Source organism: Palaemon carinicauda, chromosome 22 (assembly GCF_036898095.1).
Source record: "Palaemon carinicauda isolate YSFRI2023 chromosome 22, ASM3689809v2, whole genome shotgun sequence".
Taxonomy (NCBI): domain Eukaryota; kingdom Metazoa; phylum Arthropoda; class Malacostraca; order Decapoda; family Palaemonidae; genus Palaemon; species Palaemon carinicauda.
Window position 1 is genome coordinate 19782828 of NC_090746.1, and position 22813 is coordinate 19805640.

At 44.0% G+C, this 22813-nt stretch overlaps 1 protein-coding gene across 1 annotated transcript in view; it reads left to right on the forward strand.

Annotated features, from left to right (window-relative positions):
* LOC137616354 (uncharacterized) overlaps positions 1 to 22813 on the forward strand; it is a 335573-nt gene that overhangs the window by 125725 nt on the left and 187035 nt on the right. Inside the window, exon 8 of the mRNA XM_068346014.1 lies at positions 12158 to 12301. Coding sequence (XP_068202115.1) covers positions 12158 to 12301 — 144 coding nt within the window. The remainder of the gene's footprint in view (positions 1 to 12157; positions 12302 to 22813) is intronic.

Consider the following 22813-nt stretch of genomic DNA (forward strand, 5'->3'; position numbering starts at 1 on the left):
GTGAGGTGTCAAGGTTTTCCTCTTGCTACAGTCTAATACTGTACAGAGAAAATCCGTGTCAATGGCCAAGCCAGAGGTTGGACTTATCACCCTTCTAAGGGCGAGTCATCCTTATTAAATACTGTAAGGTTTGTTATGCAAGAACTAATGAAAAATTTGGAAATAATTTGGATTTTTTCCTAACTAATATAAGCCTAAGGTATTTCTACAAATTTTCCCGCCAACACCTGTTTCCCAATAAGTCCTGCCTGCAATAAGAAAAGTGATGTAGTTCACTGATGTTCGAGTAGATATAGGCGGCTGGGTACCCCCGCCACCCCCTTATCCTTCCAGCTATAGTGGTCGGGTAGGGTTGCCACCTCGCATTGAAAGTCTTGATGGCTAACCTTCCAGCTTCGCTGAAAGATAATCCCTATACTGTATATACCTACAGGTTTGTATTGGTTAGGAAAATTACAAATTATTTCTAAATTTATAATTTTTTTCCAAATTAATTATAGGAGCTGTCGTGGTCTTGCCAAATACTCAATAATGTTTGAACCAAAGAAGTGTCACTATTCCCATAGCATGCGGAATGATCTAGGGCAGAAATTTTACCCTTGTATTCCATGATAACACTTTTTTTCAGATAGGATTCTCAGCATTCTATTCTTAGCTGCTACTATGATTAAAGTGGAATGATTGAATTCCTGAAATACCGTACAGTAGTCCCTTTCAAGGCTAAAATTGCCTTCATTAAAATTCAGAATAAAGAAATCTGTGGCCTGAGTAACCATGTAAAGTACCGTATAGTACCGTGTAAAGGGCAAAATTTAAGACGAGTTTTGGATGAATAAAGTCAGGGTTCGTCCATTACACGAGAGATGATTTTGGAATTATGAAAATAATTTTTTTCGACCTCTGTTGTGTTGTTGTTAGGGTATTCTAATTGCATATGGTTCATTAATAGGTTAGTTATTTGGAAGGAATGACTTAAAATCGTATAATACTCATTTTAATTACGGTATATAGTTTTGTTTAAGTGAAATAGGAATATTTACCGGTAACTTTATCTTTATTTACTTATAGTACTGTACTCGGGCCATGTTGTGTGAACCTGTTAGTAGGCTCGCCTAGATGTCCGAAAGCTAGATTTTCCATATTTGTACCAGTTATTAATTTTTCTACTTACATGATAGTTAGGAAGGATTGACTTAAAGCATACAATATGCTTAGTATAATCATACACTGTAGTTGTGTGTTTATGTAAAATAAAAATAAAATTATTTTTTTCTTTATTACAATATTTCCATCACCAAAAACTTTTTTCTGACAACTAGGAATGTTTACATTATTTGTCAGGAGATGGCGGAAGTGGTGGTTGTCCGAAACTTCAAAATTTGCAGGTTATCGGTACCTACACTGTGGTATACAGGAAAACAATGATGCAAACAACTTTTAAAAAAAACAAAAAAACTTTATTTAATAAACTTGAGATTAAAAACAACAAAATCAATACTGCCCTTCGAACTACTGTATTGAAAAGTGTTATAAAGAATTGATCAGGACAGCATTGTCATGGGGATCTTCTTCGTTGCTTTCGTTTGCACTAATAGCACTGTCATTATCCTCCGTTCCATCTAAATTAGTTGAAATGTGTTTGCTGTATACTTAGAAATCCAAAATAAATATAGATTATTTTATATCGTACTTTTGCTAAACACGCCACCTAAAACCAAAACCATTGCTTTGTTTATGTTCTATTGCCTATCATAACGAACAAACAAACGCATTAACGCATCTGTGTATAGGATAGCTTTTGCAACAACTGCTATCTTACCAAATAATAGCACTGTCATTATCCTTCGTTCCTTCTAAATTGGTTGAAATGTGTTTGCTGTATACTTAGAAATGCAAAATAAATTGAATATAGACGATTTTATATCATGCTTTTGCTGAACACGCCACCTAAAACCAAAACCATTGCTTTGTTTACGTTCTATCGCTGATCATAACGAACAAACGAACGCATTTACGCATCTGTGAATAGGTTAGCTTTTGCAACAGCAGCTATCTTACCAAATATTGGTTATGTAGTAATAATATTATTAATGTTGATTTGCTTACTTTATCCTTAGGAATTCAAAATAAATGAAATAAGAGCACTTTTATGTCATGTTCTTCCTAAAACGCCGCATAAAACAGAAAAAGTTTTGTTTACGTTTCATTGCTGATCATGACGAACAAATGAACACATTTACACATGCAAGTGATAACTAATGATACTAAGAGATTTTAGTAAAGATGTTATTGTAAATAAAGATTACTGTATGATATTTGTGGTAAGATATTTATAATAAAAGTGTAGTAACATTAGGCTGGCCTTATATTTTCCATTCACCCATTACATGGAGTATTTGATAAAAACGGTTTTATAAAAGGAAATTTTGGGGTTCGCCCTTTACATGGGGTTGTCCTTTACACGATAATATACGGTAACACAATATCCAAAATATTACAAGCTCTGAATTTTACTTTGTGCACAATGACACTTATTTCCACAAAGATGAGGATGAAATTACTCACGAATTATAGCTGAACCAGTCTGGCATGTCACTTCCTACAAGGAAAGGCATAAATGTATGTTTGAAAAAAAAAGTTGTCACTGTTCCTTAGGTAAATTTTGAAAAGATATGGTCATGGTTTGCTAGTTAAAACTGGCAGTGAAGCAGTAGTGCTGCTTACTAATTTTGCATCTTCCCCATCCAATGCCATTGAAAAGGTATCTCTACACCTGATTTTTAATCAAGCTAAAAGAAGAATTTATTGTAGAGATCTGTATAAATTCTCAGATTAGAACATATTTAATTAGTATCCTTCCATTATATTTAAAGTTAAAAAGCTGAAAGGAACTGATAAAGAAGTCCTGATAGCAATTACCTCACCTTATCTACCATACTATATAAAGATTCACCACTTGAACATTGGTGTTAAAAAATTACATCCTCAGCCTGTCCAATGTTATAAATTCTATGATTTTGCTCATACTGTATATCAAATACTATATTGGCCAAAGATGTTACAAGTGCTGCTCAAGTTTCATGAATTCTCTGCAGATTGTTTAGAATAAATTTAATTTTCATTGTGAAGGAGCTCATTCTCCAAATTCACGATAATGTCCTAATTATAATCTGGAACCAACAATCATTAAAACAGTTAACAACAAACACAAAACCTTTGGTGCAACCAGGAAAAAACTTTTGGGCAATATAGACTTATTCAAGCCATTTGTCCAATCCACGTGATTTGACTTGGTTTCAAAACTGTTCATTTTTAAATATTTAACTTAGCCGGTGAATATATAATAGCTGCAACTATGTTGCTCGACAGACAAAAAACAGTAAAAACTCGCCAGCGATCGCTATACAGGTTGCGGGTGTGCCCACCAGCGCCAACTGTCGGCCAGATACCACTCTCGATGTAAACAAAGACTCAATTTCTTCTCTGTCGACGTGTCGACAAGACGTACTTTTACTCGCTGTAGAACATGGAGTTTTCTCAACATATTTGGTGAAGTACTTCATTTTGGTTTGAGCTTTCGCAGTGCAGGTGTTTTATCTTCATCTTAAATCTTGAACTCGTTTTTGGATAGATTTAATTTTTGATGACAAAGAGAGTATGGACTTTCTTTGACTTTTAAATGGCCGACCCTTCCCTTAGACGGAAGTGTGTTTAGGCTTTTAGCAATTATCTTATCACGTTATAAATTAATTATAGATTTTCCTCTATATATTTTATATCTCACCGCCTTTATTAGGCCTCTTCGATTAACTTTCCATTTATAATAAACATAAAAATAAATTTTAATGATTTGTTTATATGCGACCTTTCTTGAGAGTAGGCGGTCCTAACTTGGAAACCGAAGTTAAACAACGTTGAGCCCTTTTCAATCGTAATAGCTTTTAAAGAGCTAATGATTTAAAACTTTTTAAATGAATATTTTTAATAAATATTTTATGAAAGATTTTCTTTGAATAGTCTTCGTACTGTTTTCAAAGATGAACTAACGTTTAGTTTATTTATGGTACGCAGTTTGCGCTCTATCGTTACGATAGAGAGAGAGAGAAGGAACTTTTTAATTGAAAAACCTTTCAGTTTTTTCCTTTGGTCAAATAACATGTTTTTTTGACGATACGTAATTGGGCTCTTCTCTTAGGTGCGAAATCAAGAGAGAGAGATAGAGACGGAGGGAGAGAGAGGAGAGAAAACGTTCCGTTCAAGTGGGTAACGTTGTTCTCGAGTTACTCTCGTCCCTAGTCTCTGTACGGGGAGAAAGGATAAAACGTTTTTAGTTTTATTCTCGTCCCCAGGCAATGTACGGTGAGAGATTGAAAACGTAGTTTTGAATGAACTAGTGTTTAGTCTCTTCCCCAGCCACTGAATTTTTTATCTTAAAAGATGTTTACTGTGTTTTGCTGGTATTAATGTGCTTGCATTATACGACTGATTTCGCATTTACTACCTTTTGATGAGGGTAGAATTGCGTGCTTCAGGTAGAAATCAGTAAAAGTTTCGATTTCAGTGAAATAAGTGCAAACAGAAAATCGTAGTGATAAAGTGATATTGCGCAAAGTGTTACAGTGTTGCGTAACCGAGGGTTCGTCTGTTCGTGCCTGTCGTTCACCTAGTCCGGGACCTCTTGCAAGCTCCCAAGGCCAGGGGAGAAGTAATGTCGTACGACTTATGGGTTCGAGAGGCCTTGATCAGCGAACAGACGTTCCCTCTATGGTATCGGGTGTATCTTACCAAGATCTCCCCTACCATAAGGCGAGAGAGACAATTTTCTCCTCGTCATCCGAAGGCTTTTCGCATAAGAAACCTGAAACAAGGTTTCGAGGCCCTTAAGCGAAAGTCAGTCCTTTCAGGACAGGTCCAGCGTCCTGGTTGTAGCCATTAGGACAGCTCTGACCCTATGCAGTCATCGGAAAACTGCTCGCCGCCTAACAAAAGCGTAACACAGACTCCGAGAGTCTTTTTGTTGGCAAGGTTTTGCGGTCACAGACGTTACCCTCGTCTCTTACCGCAACCTTTTCCGTTGATCCTAAATGGGTTGTACGGCAAGACATGCAGAATAAGCTTGCCTCCCTTATGGAAGACTATTCTGCCGATTAGTACGTTGAGCCTAGCCGTTTTTCTCATCGAGATCCTGGCTTTCAGCCAACCTAACGTTCCTTTGTGCGTCCTGGTGACGTTGGCGTAGCTAAGTCACGTCAGTCAGGTTGTTTAGAACCACACTCGATGCAGTCTCGTGTGGATTTTCAGCCACATTTGGACGTTAGGCCACTTGCTGATGCTCCTGTTGACGTTCAGGACGTTCGCTAACAATCGGAGTTGACTTGTTTTGACGCTGTGCGTCAACCTCCCCATTCTAGAGTTGTTTTGACTGCTCAATCTAGGCGGTCAAAGCAGTCTCGAGTGGACGCTGTGCGTCCTCACGCACCTGTTGTTGTTGACAGTTCACAGACTGTCAAGCAGTTACATGACGTTGTGTCCTGGTCTCTCTCACCTGTTGTTGTTGACAGTTCACAGACTGTCAAGCAGTTACATGACGTTGCGTCCTGGTCCGCTACTAATGCACCAGTGCGTGTGGACTCTGCTTGTAAAGCATTGCCACCACGGTAGGTCTCTCCCTTGCTTGAGACTCAGCTATTATCGGACAAGGTTCCTTTAGATGAGGAAGTTGCTGTTCCCCCTCCTACTGATATTCCCTTGAGGACTCTGTCAGACGGAGAGGAGCCTAAAGCTGCTTAGCCCTCTATGGACTTTAATTAAATCATGCTGATTTTTAAGGATCTTTGTCCGGATCTTTTTGTAACTGCTGCTCCTCGTTCGCCTAAACGTCAGAGCTTACACTAGGCCTAGCTACTTCGAAGCCGTTGTTTTATAAGCTAGTGCTCTCTCGCTCTCCTAGAGAGCTTTACGTTTGCTAGGCGACTGGTTTATCACCAGGAGGAGTTTGGGGGATACAGCCTTTGCTTTCCCTTCTTTTAAACTGGCTTATAGAGCGAGAGTCTGATATGACACGAGAGAAGTTCTCGGCTTGGGAGTTCCTGCCTCTGCCCAGATAGACTTCTAAAATCTCGTAGACTCTCCCTGGCGCCTGGCCAGTAGATGCTCCAAGATTTTACAGGTCAACTTCACAGCTGTTTTCTAGCCTTTGAAGTTTTGCTGTACAATTATGTCATGCATAAACAAGGCTTTCAGGGATGGCTCCAATGATCTGACAGCCACGTTCTCTGCAGAGACAAGTCCCTCAGGGATGGCTCCATGATTTGGCAGCCATGTTCACTGCAGGAGTACGTAAGAGGCAAGTGCGCTCAATGTGTTCATTGTCAAGACAAACTTCGCGATGAAGTCTACCAGGCTGTCTTGACAGCATTTATGGAAGGCGACTGGATGGTCTCTCTCGACCTTCAGGAGGCATACTTCCACATTCCTATACACCCGGATTCCCAACCGTTTCTGAGGTTTGTTTACAGGAATGTGGGGTACCAGTTTCGAGCTATCGGAGATCAGAGCCTCCCTGTACTTGGACGACTGACTTCTCAGAGCCTCTTCCAGTCATCGCTGTCTGAAGGATCTCAATTGGACTCTAGATCTGGCCAAGGAATTGGGACTCCTAGTCAATTTGGAAAAGTCACAGCTGGTCCCATCCCAAACTATTCTGTATTTAGGGATGGAGATTCACAGTCAAGTTTTTCGGGCTTTTCCGTCGGCCCCCAGAATAGATCAAGCCCTGCTCTCCATCCAGATGCTGAAGATAGAACGCTGCTCAGTCAGGCTGTGGATGAGTCTGGTAGGGACGCTGTCATCCCTGGAGCAATTTGTATCATTAGGAAGACTACACCTCCGTCCTCTTCAATTCCATCTGGCTTTTCACTGGAAAAAGGACAAGTCGCTAGAGGCGGTCTCGATCCCGATTTCCGAAAAGATAAAGTCTTGTCTGACTTGGTGGAAGGACAATATCAGCCTAAGAGAGGGTCTTCCCCTGGCAGTTCAGATACCCAACCACGTTCTCTTCTCGGAAGCATCGGACTTGGGCTGGGGCGCGACGCTGGACGGTCGGGAATGCTCAGGTCTGTGGAACTCGAGTCAGAGGAGCATGCATATCAACTGCAAGGCGCTTTTGGCGGTTCATCTGGCCTTGAGAAGCTTCGAGTATCTCCTTCGAGGCAAAGTGGTGGAAGTAAACTCGGACAACACCACGGCCTTGGCGTACATCTCCAAACAGGGAGGTACCCACTCACTGACGTTGTACGAGATCGCAAGGGACCTGCTCATCTGGTCAAAAGATCGAGGCATCTCCCTAGTAACGAGGTTCATCCAGGGCGACTTGAACGTCCTAGCAGATTGTCTCAGTTGGAAAAGGTCAAGTAATTCCAACCGAATGGACCCTCCACAAGGATGTGTGCAAGAGATTTTGGGCGACTTGGGGTCAACCCACCATAGATCTCTTTGCAACCTCGCTGACCAAGAGGCTTCCAATCTATTGCTCTCCAGTCCCGGACCCAGCAGCAATACATATAGATGCCTTCCTCCTAGATTGGTCACATCTGGATCTTTACGCATTCCCACCATTCAAGATTGTCAACAAGGTACTGCAGAAGTTCGCCTCTCACGAAGGGACAAGGTTGACGTTAGTTGCTCCCCTCTGGCCTGCGAGAGAATGGTTCACCGAGGTACTTCGATGGTTAGTAGACATTCCCAGAAGTCTTCCTCTAAGAGTAGACCTTCTACGTCAGCCACACGTAAAGAAGGTACACCAAAGCCTCCACGCTCTTCGTCTGACTGCCTTCAGACTATCGAAAGACTCTCGAGAGCTAGAGGCTTTTCGAAGGAGGCAGCCAGTGCGATTGCTAGAGCAAGGAGAGCGTCTACCATTAGAGTCTACCAATCGAAGTGGGAAGTCTTCCGAGACTGGTGCAAGTCAGTTTCTGTATCCTCGACCAGTACCTCTGTAGCCCAAATAGCTGATTTTCTCTTATACCTGAGAAAAGGACGATCCCTTTCAGCTCCCACTATCAAGGGCTATAGAAGCATGTTGGCATCGGTCTTCCGGCATAGAGGCTTAGATCTTTCCAACAATAAAGATCTGCAAGACCTCCTTAAGTCTTTCGAGACCACTAAGGAGCGTCGTTTGGCTACTCCTGGGTGGAATTTAGACGTGGTCCTAAGATTCCTCATGTCAGACAGGTTTGAGCCTTTACAGTCAGCCTCCCTGAAAGATCTCACTCTTAAGACTCTTTTCCTGGTATGTTTAGCCTCGGCTAAAAGAGTCAGTGAGATTCATGCCTTCAGCAAGAACATCGGATTTTCGTCAGAAAAAGCTACTTGTTCTCTGCAACTTGGTTTTCTAGCCAAAAATGAGCTACCTTCTCGTCCTTGGCCTAAATCTTTCGATATTCCCAGCTTATCGGAGATCGTAGGCAATGAACTAGAAAGAGTCTTATGCCCTGTTAGAGCTCTTAAGTTCTACTTAGCTCGTACTAAACCTTTACGAGGCCAATCTGAAGCGTTATGGTGTTCGGTTAAGAAACCATCCTTGCCTATGTCAAAGAATGCTTTGTCATGTTTTATCAGATTGTTAATACGAGAAGCTCATTCACACTTGAGTGAGGAAGACCGATCTTTGCTTAAGGTTAAGACGCACGAGGTTAGAGCTGTAGCAACTTCCGTGGCCTTTAAGCAAAATAGATCTCTGCAAAGTATCATGAACGCAACCTATTGGAGAAGCAAGTCAGTGTTCGCGTCATTTTACTTAAAAGATGTCCAGTCTCTTTACGAGAACTGCTACACACTGGGACCATTCGTAGCAGCGAGTGCAGTAGTGGGTGAGAGCTCAACCACTACAATTCCCTAATTCCATATCCTTTTAATCTGTCTCTTGAAATGTTTTAATGTTTTTATGGGTTGTCCGGAAGGCTAAGCTTTCGCATCCTGTTTGATTTGGCGGGTGGTCAAAGTCATTTCTTGAGAGCGCCCAGATTAGGGGTTTGATGAGGTCCTGTTGTATGGGTTGCAGCCCTTGATACTTCAGCTCCTGGGGGTCTGTCAGCATCCTAAGAGGATCGCTGGGCTCCGTAAGGAAGACGTACTTACAAGGCAGAGTAATCGTCTAAGTCGACTTCCTTACCAGGTACCTATTTATTTTGGTTTTGTTATATTGATAACTGCCAAAATGAAATAAAAAACTCTTAGCTTATACGATGTAAACATATTTAACTCTGGTCTCTACCCACCTCCTTGGGTGTGAATCAGCTATTATATATTCACCGGCTAAGTTGAATATTTAAAAATGATATTTTAATTATAAAATAAATTTTTGAATAAACTTACCCGGTGAATATATAAATTAAACGACCCTCCCTTCCTCCCCAATAGAGACGCAGTGGGTTGAGAAGAAATTGAGTCTTTGTTTACATCGAGAGTGGTATCTGGCCGACAGTTGGCGCTGGTGGGCACACCCGCAACCTGTATAGCGATCGCTGGCGAGTTTTTACTGTTTTTTGTCTGTCGAGCAACAGCGTTGCAGCTATTATATATTCACCGGGTAAGTATATTCAAAAATTTATTTTATAATTAAAATATCATATTTCTACAAATCCTAATTTATAGTGATGACTGTTCCAAGTCCAGTGAATCAAGTCACTCCAAATCATTGCATTCTAGTACTTTTGTTATTGCTCCTAAATGTTCAACTAGACATTTGTTTACCAATAGGGTAAGTAAGAGTGCTGAAAGCATTGGAAGTCAAAATCCTCCATTTAAAAATACAAGGAGCTCTGATTCCTGTACAGAACAGATTTGATACACTATCCACATCTGATACTTCTTCAGATATAAAAGGTCCTTGTGAAGTAAAGAAGGTAGATCCATGTACCCCTAGAATCTAGACCTGAGAGAAAAAATGCACTTTACTTGAAAATGAAACCCTCTAAAGAAAAGAACAAATAATGAAGTTTGTCTGAATGAGCCTGAAGAGGTATCTTCTAAATATATTTCAAAGGAAGATTCAGTGGCTGATGTAACAAATCAAACTGTCACAGAAACAGTAACAATGCCTTGACTCCCAGCTTCTAAATCTGAGCCAAACAGAGATTAATCAAGCTGCCAAATATCTAGTTAAGGTCAATGTTCATAAGAACCCATATGATGAACAAGCAGCTGAAAGAAAAATAATTTATGATGTACCATTCAAAGAAATAAATGCATCTCCAATTATAGGAGTCACTGGTAAAGCGATGGTTTCTCACAAAACAAGAATAAGAATAAAATAGCCTACAAAATACATTGCAGCTCCAATGATTGCTTCATTTCTGAATTTTATAACCTTAAAAACATAAATATACATAAAATTGGTAATCTGATCAATAAATTTATCAAGAATAAAAATGAAAACCAGTATGGTAAATTAAAAACCCACCTTGCTGGTTGTAAGGGTCGATGAAGTAAAATAGCAGATATAATACACTACCCAGTGGAGATCCATCTCCATTGCCTTAATATTAAATCCATACATAATTCAGTGAAATATTAATGGTCTTAAAATATGTTTGCATCTAGGGGAAATTCAGACACTATTAAAAATTATAACTCTATTCCAATATGCCGACAGCATACTGAAGATACTGTTCCTTCTATAGGAAATTGTGCTCAAGCATCTTACTCAGTCCCTTCTGCTGATGCTTTAGGAATTACTATCTAATTTCATAATAATGTAAGTTATGATGCTAAGCTATTTAACAAGTCTGAATTTCAATTATCAGGAGTTAAAGTACATTTGAATACTAAATCCCTTGATACTTACATCTACAATCAATCGTTTTGCTACTATCATTATCAAAGGGTCTCGGTTAGATTTCACTAGTTGTCTCTATCTTGAGATTTTAAATCAATACTCCTCCATTCATCATCTCCTACTTCACACTTCATAGTCCTCAGCCATGTAGGCCTAGGTCTTCCAACTCTTCTGGTGCCTTGTGGAGCCCTGTTGAAAGTTTGGTGAACTAATCTCTACTGGGGAGTGCGAAGAGCATGTTCCAACCATCTCCATCTACCCCTCACTCTCAACTGGAGGAAAGCATTTCAGCAGAAAATAGTTTTTTTTTTTTTGTCCCATAAGAGCTGTACATTTTATTTGGACAAAACGAAAGGTATTAGAGGTAGTGACTCTAGATTGTTTTGTGGCATTAGGGTCCCTAATTGTCTGCTGACCAAAAATGGTCAGAAGAAATTAGATCCAAGCATGGTAAAAGTACTTGAAAGTGAAGGTACGTGAAATTAGGAGTGCAGTTTCCCTCAATTACTGTAAAAATATTGCTTTGGAAAAAGTTTAAGCAGCAACTGAATGGTGTAGGAAGTTGGTTTTCACCAAAATTTATCTTGAAGAATCATGGTTTGTTTATGAAGACTGCTAGGCTCTGGGGCCCATAATAGCCGCAGGGGATGTGGTGTAAGTAATTTTGAGTTCGGTTAATTTATTAATTTCATATCCATGAATATATGGGGTTGTATTTAATCAATTTAGAATCAATTGGAAGTATGTTAGATAAAAAATTAATATTTAAGGGCAATCTACTATCTGGTATTTTAAATATCTTTAGTAAACAATCTGGAGTCCCGTATTTTAATCTGTATTACAGATGGGTTGTCGTAAGCAATCTACACAAGTTTAGTAATTTGTAACCTTGGTGCATTACTTGTACTTGAAATCATTCCTCTCTTCCCTTCAATTGCATCCCACTTCCAGCAGATTGTAGGAGTCACCCATATGAACATCAGGGGAGGTTCATAGATGCAAACAGAATTTCGATAATAAAATTTCAAATTTTTGTACTCTCCTGATTTCATACATATGGTATGCCCACCCTCTGGGCTTTTTATTTTTTTACCCCTAGAAGCTTTGATTCCTTTGTTGAAGGCATTTATTTAAGGAAAGTTAAGAATAAGGAAATATTTAAATAGAGCTTCTCAGGAAGAAGCAATATGAACATCTGGTATATAAATAAAGAATTTTATTATTAAAGTCATGTTTTGAGTTTAGAAATTAAGGTACTGTATTGTTACTGATTAGGAAAATGCATAATTTCATATTTGAATTTCTTTTTCTTCTTACTAGATTGCATAAATTGTGATCAAAAGTCTACCCAAGACTGTATGCACTACAGAATACAGACTATATGTGATAAACCAGTGAAGACTCGAGCATGGGCATCACTTCCAGCACAGCATCTGGTGATACGCAAAGTTCCATTTTCAGATGGTAAGAAGAGTTACGTTAACATGTCATTATTCTTCATATTTGGGGTTAGTGTGTTGTGTGGTGTTCATGGACTTTCCTGTGAGAGGCTAGAACAGGGAATCCAATGAGACATAATTACCAAAGAATTATTGAGTTCAGGCATTATTGAACTCAATAGAGCATATTCAGTGCTGAAAATCATCTGCTATGGGTGACATCATTACTATCTCATCGCCATATAGACAAGCCAGAAAGAATGCTACCTGCACATCAGATTGAGCCTAACCACCATCTTATATTCAGTTATCTCAGAACAATAACGTTAGTGTACATTGATACCAAGTAAGGATTTGACAATTACAATTAAGTCAAGTAACGGTAATTGGATAGATATTGTTAGTTTACCGTAAGGTATAGGAATAGGATTAACTTTTTATGAATTTGAATTGCTCCTACGCTAAATACAAATCCTTTCGCTCTTTGTTAAGGATATACTTTCGGCAAAGCTGGAAGACTGGCCATAAGACTTGTAGCGAGGTGTAACTAACCCACTGCTAATTAGCGGATCTAGGTGGTGTTAGCCGGCTAACTCAATCACACACACACCATTGTTGTGTCGTCATTTTTTCTTTTGGCTCAGGTGAGAGCGGACATTGTCTCTCTTCGCCTCCTAACTTTGTTGATTGCCATTTGACTAATTCTTTTTTTGCTTTTTCTCATTTTAGGTGTGATTGCCTCTTTTGTAGTTCATCATGTGACCTATCCAGGACGTGAGGGGGCCCTCATGCAGCACCTTCATGTCTTCGGTCAAAACCTACCCCCACTCATTGTTTCCGGACTGCAGAAGACGGCCTTGTACGCAGGATGACACTTGCGAGGAATGCCGGGAGTGTTCTTCTTTTAGTGGGAGAGATATGGGCGGTGGCATAAGAAGAAGTCTAAGAGAGACACAAACAAGTGTGTTTACCAATTAACACCAGGTCAACCCTGTGGTTCAAAGGATGCTGTCTTTCCCCCCAGTGAAGCAGTGCCACCCTTTCCATTGGGAGGGGAAACCGTTTCTTTTGATGATATCTTACAGATTTGGCCTTCACTGGGTTTTGCTAGTTCCCCCCTCGAAGGAACGCCATACGTTCAGCTGGTCCCAAGTTCTCCATCATTGCCCTCTGGAGCTGCTGCTGCTAGAGACTGCGCCTCTCCCCCTTTTAAGATCGCTCAGCTTGTAGAGGATGATCAAGATACGAGACATGTAACTGCTCCTCTGGGTGGCCATCTTTCTTGTTCGTGAGTGGGAGCCTCCCCTGAGGTTTCTCTTCTTCAGTGATCTTCAAGGCATCACCCTGCTTCTCCTCAGCCATTCTCCAGTTCTTGGAGTGTGACTCCCTGCTGAGGATACACACTGATGGCGAATTCAGTGCCTAATCTCATCGCCTCATCGTCTTCCTGCCACTAACACTAGAAGTTATCGTCCCCACCCTAAGGAACTTAACGCACCTTCATCAATGGAGCGCAGTCCACCCCGCGCTTCCCTATACTCGCCTTCATCCTACAGCAGAAGGCATTACAGTCATGCCCCACAGTTTGTAAGGGTTAGGTAACAGAGACAGGCGGGAAAAGGTTGAATTTGTAAATACTTGGTGCTCTATGGTGGGATAACTCCTAACTTAACCTAACAACTCGCTGCCATTGCCAGGCTCGGATAATTAACACACTAATTACTGCCTGATCATTGTTTTTACTTGGTTTCTATCAGAGTATAGTTGTTCCTATCTAGTATTGCTGTTTAACACTCGCTGAGACTGCAGTGTATATTACTGCAATATACTGTACTGGTAATATACCTGGTAATGATCATCGACGCCAACCTGCAGAAAGTCTACTCATCAGATGACAGAATCCAGAGGCTGAGGAAAGGGGCAACCTCTTTCTTCCGAGATGTTCTGCCAGCCCAGCCGTGGTTACGTCTCCTAGGCCGCCCATCATCCCTTTTCCGTCAAATGCTCAACGGCCGTCTCCGAATTTGATATAGTGGTGGCTAAAATCCAAGTGGGTTCAGCAAAACGACTCCTCGGATATGATAGTCCTCATGGGACCCGAGCAGCGGACGAACCTGGGTGGAAGACAAGAGTCTCTGCCAAGGGGTCGACCATCTTGTCCCTCCCCCGGAATTGATGCTGTTTTCAGATGCGTCAAGGGGAAAGGGGGAACCCCACATGCCGCACCATCCGGGCTATGGTAAGAGACCAAAAGGCACCAGCACATAAATCTCATAGAGATGATGGCTGCCTTTCTAGCCCTCCGTTTTTGGCAGTTCCTGGCTGATCTCTGTGGTGTTGATGAGCGACAACACTACAATAGTGGCTTACGGTAACAAGTAATGCGGTACCTTTTCATAATCCCTATGCCATCTAGCAGTGGAGATGCTAAGATGGGAAGAAGATAACAAAGTGTTCGTATCAGCCCACTTCATTCCAAGCCGCCCATCATCCCTTTTCCGTCAAATGCTCAACGGCCGTCTCCGAATTTGATATAGTGGTGGCTAAAATCCAAGTGGGTTCAGCAAAACGACTCCTCGGATATGATAGTCCTCATGGGACCCGAGCAGCGGACGAACCTGGGTGGAAGACGAGAGTCTCTGCCAAGGGGTCGACCATCTTGTCCCTCCCCCGGAATTGATGCTGTTTTCAGATGCGTCAAGGGGAAAGGGGGAACCCCACATGCCGCACCATCCGGGCTATGGTAAGAGACCAAAAGGCACCAGCACATAAATCTCATAGAGATGATGGCTGCCTTTCTAGCCCTCCGTTTTCGGCAGTTCCTGTCGGATCTCTCTGTGGTGTTGATGAGCGACAACACTACAATAGTGGCCTATGGTAACAAGTAATGCGGTACCTTTTCATAATCCCTATGCCATCTAGCAGTGGAGATGCTAAGATGGGAAGAAGAATACAAAGTGTTCGTATCAGCCCACTTCATTCCAAGCAAGTGGAATGTGCTTTTGGACAATCTGAGCAGTGAAACTCAGATAGTGGGCTCTGAGGGGTCTTTGAATCATCTGCTAGCTAACAAACTCCTGACTTTGTGGAGTTCTCCGATTGTGGATCTGTTCGCAACGTCCCTGAACAACAGGCTCCCATTCCACTGCTTCCCAGTCCTGGATCCTCAGGCTCTCTGGCTAGATACATTCCAATAATGGTTGGACAACATCGATGTTTACGCCTTTCCTTCATTCATGCTTTGCTATGCCTTCACGCCTGGAGACTATCTAGCATCTCTCTCAGAGAAGCTTTTCACAAAGGATGTCTGAATACCTTCGAAGATCTTTGGCTTCAGTCTACCAGGCCAAGTGGACGGTCTTCTGTGGTCGCTGTTGTGGAAGGGCTATCTCCCCCCTCGGTGCCACTCTTCTAGCAATATCGGAATTCCTCCTATACCCAAGATTAGAAAACAATGCTTTGATTTGGGAGTGTCCTTCTCCTAGAAGAGCTGCTTACCATAGCTAAAGAGTCTCTTCTACCCTTACAGAGAGGAAAGTGGCCACATTGTTTGGTAATCTCAGTGTTGTCAGGTGTATGAGGACAGAGGAGAATATGTAAAGAATAAGCCAGACTAAGGAGCACAAAATGGCTGAATTTACTAATGCCCAGTGTTTTGCCTTTGGCAGGAAGCAGGCCATCTTCGTTGCTCCCAAGGATACTGTTTATCCCTTCTCTTAAAAGTTTAGATGCTTTGAAGAAAGCAGTAGTGGAGGGTAGATCATTGCAAGTGTTAGAGGAGTGCAAACCTGTCTCCCTTATGACTCGGACAGTTGGGAAGATATCCAACACACTTTTACTGTTGGAAAGCAGTTTAATGAAAGGCTGCTTAGAATTCCTCAATTCCTGTTGAAGGAAGAACTGGAAGCCAAAGAGAGACAGTGTCTTTATCATATCAGTCCTATCTGGAGATGTTAATTTGGAATTACTCCAAAGCTGACCTCTTCCCAGTCTTGACAAAAACTCACGTGGCTACTTTCCATAGGGGTCTCCATGCTTTCTTCTCAGCAACGAGAGCATGCAGAGAACATGTCTTAGCCACAGTAAATATTAGGCATGAGCCAAAAAAGTTTATTGACTATCATCTGGGGGAAAGATCTCTTTCCCCAGAAATTGGCCTTGATGCTTATAGAGGTGCAGACCCAAAATGGTATTTTTCCTTTGTTTTTTATAAAAACAGCAGATTTCTTAGCTCCAAAGTTATCTGTTATTTTGAGCAAGTTAGCAAGAAGAGGAGCTGTAACACTTGTTGGAGAATTGGTAATGTTACTCCTCTATGTAAATGTGTTCGTGGTAGCTCAAGTCCCACTAATTACCGCCCAATTTCCATAACTCCCATATTATCTTGAACGTCTTCTGGCAAAACGTCTTAATAGGTTTGCTGAAGGTAATCATCTACTCCCTAGTTTGTAATTTGGTTTTCGTAAAGGCCTTGGAGCATGTTATGCCCTTCTTACAATCTCCAATGCTGTACAGAAATCCCTTGATTGTGGTCAGGAAGTTCGTATGATTGGCCTTGATTTTAGTGCTGCCTTTGACCGTGTTAATCATGAGTGGGTGGGTCGTTTCTTAGCATTATTATTGAATTTTTAAGAAATAGACCTCAAAGAGTGTTGGTTGATGGGCACCATAGTGAGTATAGGAATGTGATATCCGGTGTTCCACAGGGTAGTGTTCTTGGCCCATTACTTTTCATACTATTTACACATGACATGTGGTTTGGCCTAGAAAACAAGCTTGTTGCATATGCAGATGATGCTACTCTCTTTGCTTCAATTCCATCCCCTGTGTGTAGATCTGGGGTTGGTGAATCCCTCAACAGAGATTGAGTTAAAATTAGTGTATGGTGCAAATTATGGGGTATGAGGGTGAATCCTAACAAAACTCACAGTATGATTGTAAGTAGGTCAAGGACGGTGGCTCCTCAACATCCGGATCTCAGTATTGATAATGTTTCTTTAAATTTGTATGACTTTTCAAATTTTAGTTGTGATTCTTGACAGAAAATTTACTTTTGAGAAACACATAAGGTCTGTGTCTTCTTCAATTGTACAAAAAATTGGCTTATTGAGAAAGTCTTACAAGATTTTCAGTGATCAATCTATTCTGAAGAAGTGTTTTAATTCTTTCATTCTACCTTGTTTTGAGTATTGTTCTCCTGTCTGATGTTCAGCTGCTGATTCTCATCTTAATTTGTTGGGCAGAAACTTACGGTCTATTAAATTTCTTATTCCTGATCAAGATATTAATCTCTGGCACTGTCGTTCAATTAGTTCATTATGCATGTTGCATAAGATTTTTCATAACTCTGACCATCCTTTACGTTCAGATCTCCCTGGTCAATTCTTTCCTGTTCATAATACTAGGCAGGCAGCTAACTCTGAATAGCCAGGCCTTCTCCATCATGAGGCTCAGAATACTACAGAGTATTCTAGAAGTTTTATTCCAGCTGTTACCAAGTTGTGGAATGATCTTCCTAATCGGGTAGTTGAATCAGTAGAACTTCAAAAGTTCAAAGTTGGAGCAAATGTTTTTATGTTGACCAGGCTGACATGAGTTTTTATAGTATATACAGTATATGACATATCTGTTTGTTCCAACACGAATACTTACCGAGAACTATTTTTCTTGGAGTCACTTGGTGATCTCTCTTTCTCGACCAAGGTTTTTGGCGCCGTTACCCCCCTACTCCGTTCTCTATATAGGCCTACCCCCGCCGCCAAAGAATGCGCCCGAGGGCAGGATTAGGGCAGGTCACTGCTTCTCTGGGCCATTCTCCCCATTAAGTTTCTTGGTCGTGAGGTGTTCACACCTCACTCTCAAGTCTCTCTCGATCCTTTGTGCGCGTTTAGTTCCACGTGTTCCCAGCGTGGGGACTTGTGTTTTTTCGCAGTGTGCTTTCCTAAGTGTTCCTGTGCGTTCACTTTTCAACCGTGTGCTTACCCGGTGTTTAATTCATTTCCTTAAGTGCTTGTGTCGTGCGTTGTGTGCGTTATGGAACAGTATTCCTTGATTTCCTTCAAGGAATTAATAGCTGAAAGGAACAATTTTACAATAAATCATTCTTCCTCCCCTTATCCTCGGTGTTAGCCGTGTAGGGGCAGCTCATGTTCCCCTTCAACCACGTGTCAGGACTACTGGTCCTGGAACGTAGTGCAGTGAGTGCACTTCGACACCAAAAGGAAGAATACATCCTAGAGGCTCATAGGAAGACGAGCCTCTCCTCGCCACTTAATTCCCGATGCCTCGTCGAATAGAGATTCTTATACAGCCATCTTCCCCTACCCAGAGTAGGGGACGAGGTAAGTCAGTTGCGGGGAAGTGCCCATTGCTCTTCCCCAGGAGTTTGAGTGGGTGCGGTATAGCACCAAGAAGAAGTAGGCGACGAAGGGTTCGCCTAAGAAGACTAGCGCCGGGCGTCTCGCCTGACAGAGCTTCCCTACCACCCTCTCCTACCCAGAGTAGGAGACGAGGTTGGTTTATTGTGAAGAAGATAACTCTTAAGAAGTAGTTCGAGGTAAGTACTACTTTCGAGAATGTGTGGGGAGACGGAGTCCTGGTGCAAGCAGGCCACGTCTCCTCTGATGACCCCATGTGGGGGAAAAATTTCCCTAATTCTTCTCCAGTCTCTTAGCGTATTTTTCAGTCTCTTCTGCAGCCGAGGGCCTCGCCGAGAAGGAGCCTCCCAGGTCTGTATTGCAGCGTTCCCCGGACCGGCAACCCAGGGTTTTTTCTCACCACGAAGGCCATCCTCCAGACGCAGATATAACCCTCGCAGGGAGAAATGCGAGAAGGCTCTTCAGGCAGGCGTAAGACCGCGAAGCTTCCGGTTCACCCTGCCAACGGGTGTAACCGGGCTTCTTTACGGGCAGCCTGGCCGAACCAGCAGCTGGTTCGGCCCTCGGACTTAAAAGGAACGGTTCCCTCCGTCGGGTCAGCCCACGGGGATCCGCGTCCACGTCCCCCGGAGAGAATACACGAACAGTAGTCCTCGACGGTACGGCGATGCCGGTTCTGACCCCGAACCTGGTGAGGAGCTCCCCGCCGGGGAAGACCGGTACCACCGCAAGGGAGTGCCTGGTATTCCAGAACCGAAGCGCCCGGGGAGTGCCCGGTGACCCGGCTCCTCGAGATCAAGCGGTAGGAAGGACTCTACAGGTAAGCGCAAGTCCCCGAAGCCTCCGGTTAACCCCGCCCAGCGGGAGAAACGCGCTTCTTGTCTGGCGGCCTGGCCGAACCAGCCCGGCTGGTGCGGCCTTCGGGTCAGAAGGAACGGTTCCCGCTGTCGGGTCAGCCCACGGGAACCGCATCCTCGGCACCCAGAGCCCTTGGGCCGACGAGAGTCCCCGCTGAACCAGCATTGCCTGCGTTAACCCAGGCCCCTGGTGCGGACGTCCCCGCAGATGAAATCCAGTACCTCGGCAGGACGGCGCCCCTGGCCCCAAAGAGCTAGACGTCCAGTCAGCGTGCCCGGTAACCCAGCTCCCCGGCCCCAAGCTGAGTCCTCGGCTGACGGAGAGGAGCGCTCCCTGACGGAGCACTCCGTCTATAGGAGAGTGGTTAGCCTTTGCAGAAGACACCACAAGTACCGGAACCTGCAACTACGGCTGAAGTTTCCTGGAAGTCAAGCCTTTTTGAGGATCATGCAGACTCCTCCCAACCTAAGACGTCCCTAGCACTTCCTCTAACCCGAGATCTAGTCCTAGAGCAGGAGTATGTCGGCAAGGTAGAGGCCAGCAATGCCGGGGTCCCCCAACCTTTAAGGTGGGGTCAGCAGGACATCCTTAGTCAAGGCGGTTCAGACAGTAGAGCCTCTTCGGCCCCAGTCTGGTTCTCGCCAGCAGAAGCCTCCATGATGGAGAAAATGTCGAGGGACTTAGTAAACGTCTCCTCTTGGCTGGACTGGTGGGCTTACACTTTGGGAAGTGTACAAGCCTCCTTTGACCCCGAGGACCCTGTCCAGCAAGGCCTTCAACCCTTAGGTTATTGACATATCAGTCTCTCGCACTAACAGCTAACTGGGTGTTCTGGAAGCGAGACACTGTTCTGGCGAAGGTGTCTTGGAAGGTACCAGACAGGGAGACGCGAGCCATTCGCAGCTTTCCCCTGTGGGGAGAGTCTCTGTTTCCTCGGAAGGAACTAGAAGCCATAATGGAGAAGGTCTTGAAAAAGAAGGAGGCTAACGTCCCCGGACCTACGACTCCTAGGAGACCGTCCTATAAGAGGTCCGTCTCGGATAGTGCCGCGACACCCCAAGGCTCTACCAGCACTACGAGGAGAGAAGCCCCCCTCTTCCTCTTGGTCCGCAACGCCCCAGCCCCCCCGCAGGGGAGCTCCAGCGCCCTCTAGCTCCTTCAGGTCGGGTTACTCCGCCTCTAGGGGAGACAGATCAGGCCGCCCCTCTAGAAGAAGATAAGAGTGGGAGGCCCCCTATCCCCGCCCAACCCTCGGGTTGGAGGATGACTCAGACGTCATTGGCAAGCATGGAGGGCTCAAGGAGCAGAACCTTGGACAGTGTCCGTACTAAAGAAGGGCTACAGACTTCCGTTCCTAACGAAACCACCCACGCTTTTTCCGGCCAACCGGATAGAATGGCTAGATCCCAAAGACCCGTTAAAGAGGACCGCCCTTCAAGAGGAGGTGTCGTCCATGCTAGAGAAGGGTACCATGGAAGAAGTTCTTCTCCCAGGGCCAGGTTTCTACAGTTGCCTATTCCTGGTGGAAAAAAGCGACCGGGGGGTGGAGACCGGTTATAGATCTGTCAGCTCTCAACAGGTTCGTCAAGAAGACGGACTTCAAAATGGACACTCAGAATTCAGTCCTGCTGTCCTTGAGGGAGAAAGATTGTAGGATGACCATCGACCCCAAGGACGCATACTTCCAGATTCCGGTCCGCACCTCGGGTCGGAAGCTCCTCCGGGTGAAATAGGGTTCCCAGATCCTGCAATTCAGGACCCTTTTTCTTTGGTCTGTCAACAGCGCCCCAAGTGTTCACGAGAGTCTCCACGGCTGTCGCAGTGGCGGCTCACGAACGAGGCATCCGCCTTATCAGATACATGGACGCCTGGTGGCTTCTTTCCGCTTCAATGGTCCTCTTGGAGGGACAAGGGAGAAGTCTCCTCCAGTTTTGCAAGGATCTGGGGAACTTAATCAACCCGAAGTAGTCAAATCTATCCCTATCCACCGGAATGAACTACTTGGGAATAACATTAGACATCTTTCGGGGAAAAATTTCCCTTCGGAGGATAAGATAAGAAACCTCAGGCTCATTAGTCAGCCGTTCTTGTCAGAACACCCCAGGAGGGCGGAAGACGGGCAGAGGCTGATAGGTCACCTGGTCTCATTGGAGAACCTAGGTCCCCAAGGGAGGGTAAGGCTCAGATCCATCCAATGGAATCTCAGGAACCTCTGGTGACAGACGGATTCGCAGCAGGTGCTAATCCCAGTCATTCCAGACACGAGACCCTCCCTAGAATGGTGGCATTGCCAGTCGAACTCACTCAAGGGGACGACCTTCGGGACCGGCCCTCCCGAGTTACTACTGTTCACAGATGCCTCCAACCAGGGATGGGGAGCCCTTCCCCTCGACGAAACGGCACGAGAGACCTGGTTTGAAGGGGAGAGGCAACTCCACACAATGTCCTGGAGTTGGAAGCAGTCCAGAAGGCGTGCCTACACTTCGCAAGTCTGCTAAAGGGGAACACCGTGGCGTGGATGAGCGACAACGCCACGGTAGTGGCATACATAAAGAAGCAGGGTACTTGTAATCGAAGGAGTTGTGCGATCTCACCATAGAGAGTCTAGATTGAGCGGAAGAAAATCAAGGGGTGATGTTAGCAAGGTTCATTCCCGGGAAGAAAAACGTTCTGGCCGACGGCCTCAGCAGAATGGGCCACATAGTAGGGACAGAATGGTCCCTTCTCCCAGGAATAGCCAAGCTCATCATTCAACGCTGGGGTTCCCCGGTGGTTGACCGCCTTGCAACAACCTCAACGCCCAACTCCCAGTCTATTGCTCCCCTGTACCAGACCCGAAAGCATCCTTAGAAGACTCTTTTCAGCACAAGTGGGACAATCTGGATGTGTACGCCTTTCCCCCTTTTCACGTTGATAAGACAAGTGCTCAGCAGAGTAAAGACGGCCCGAAACCTACAGATGACTTTGGTAGCGCCCTGGTGGCCGGAGAGAGAGAGTGGTTCGCGGATCTAAAAGACCTATCGAGTCAACCGCCGTGGCCTCTGTCCGTCAGGTCAGACCTTCTGCACCAGCCTCACTTTCTCAAGCTCCACGGCAGGCACCTTCTCTATGTCTTCACGACTGAAGACTAAGAACGGCTCCTGAAGAAAGAAGCATATTCTTCCTCCACGGCTAAGAGAATGTCTCTATTCCTGAGAAAGTCGTCAACCGCGGTCTACCAGACAAAATGGACCTCCGTCGCGAAGTGGTGCTCTGAGAGGCACATTAGACCTCTTAAGGCCTCTGTCCCAGACATGGCAGAT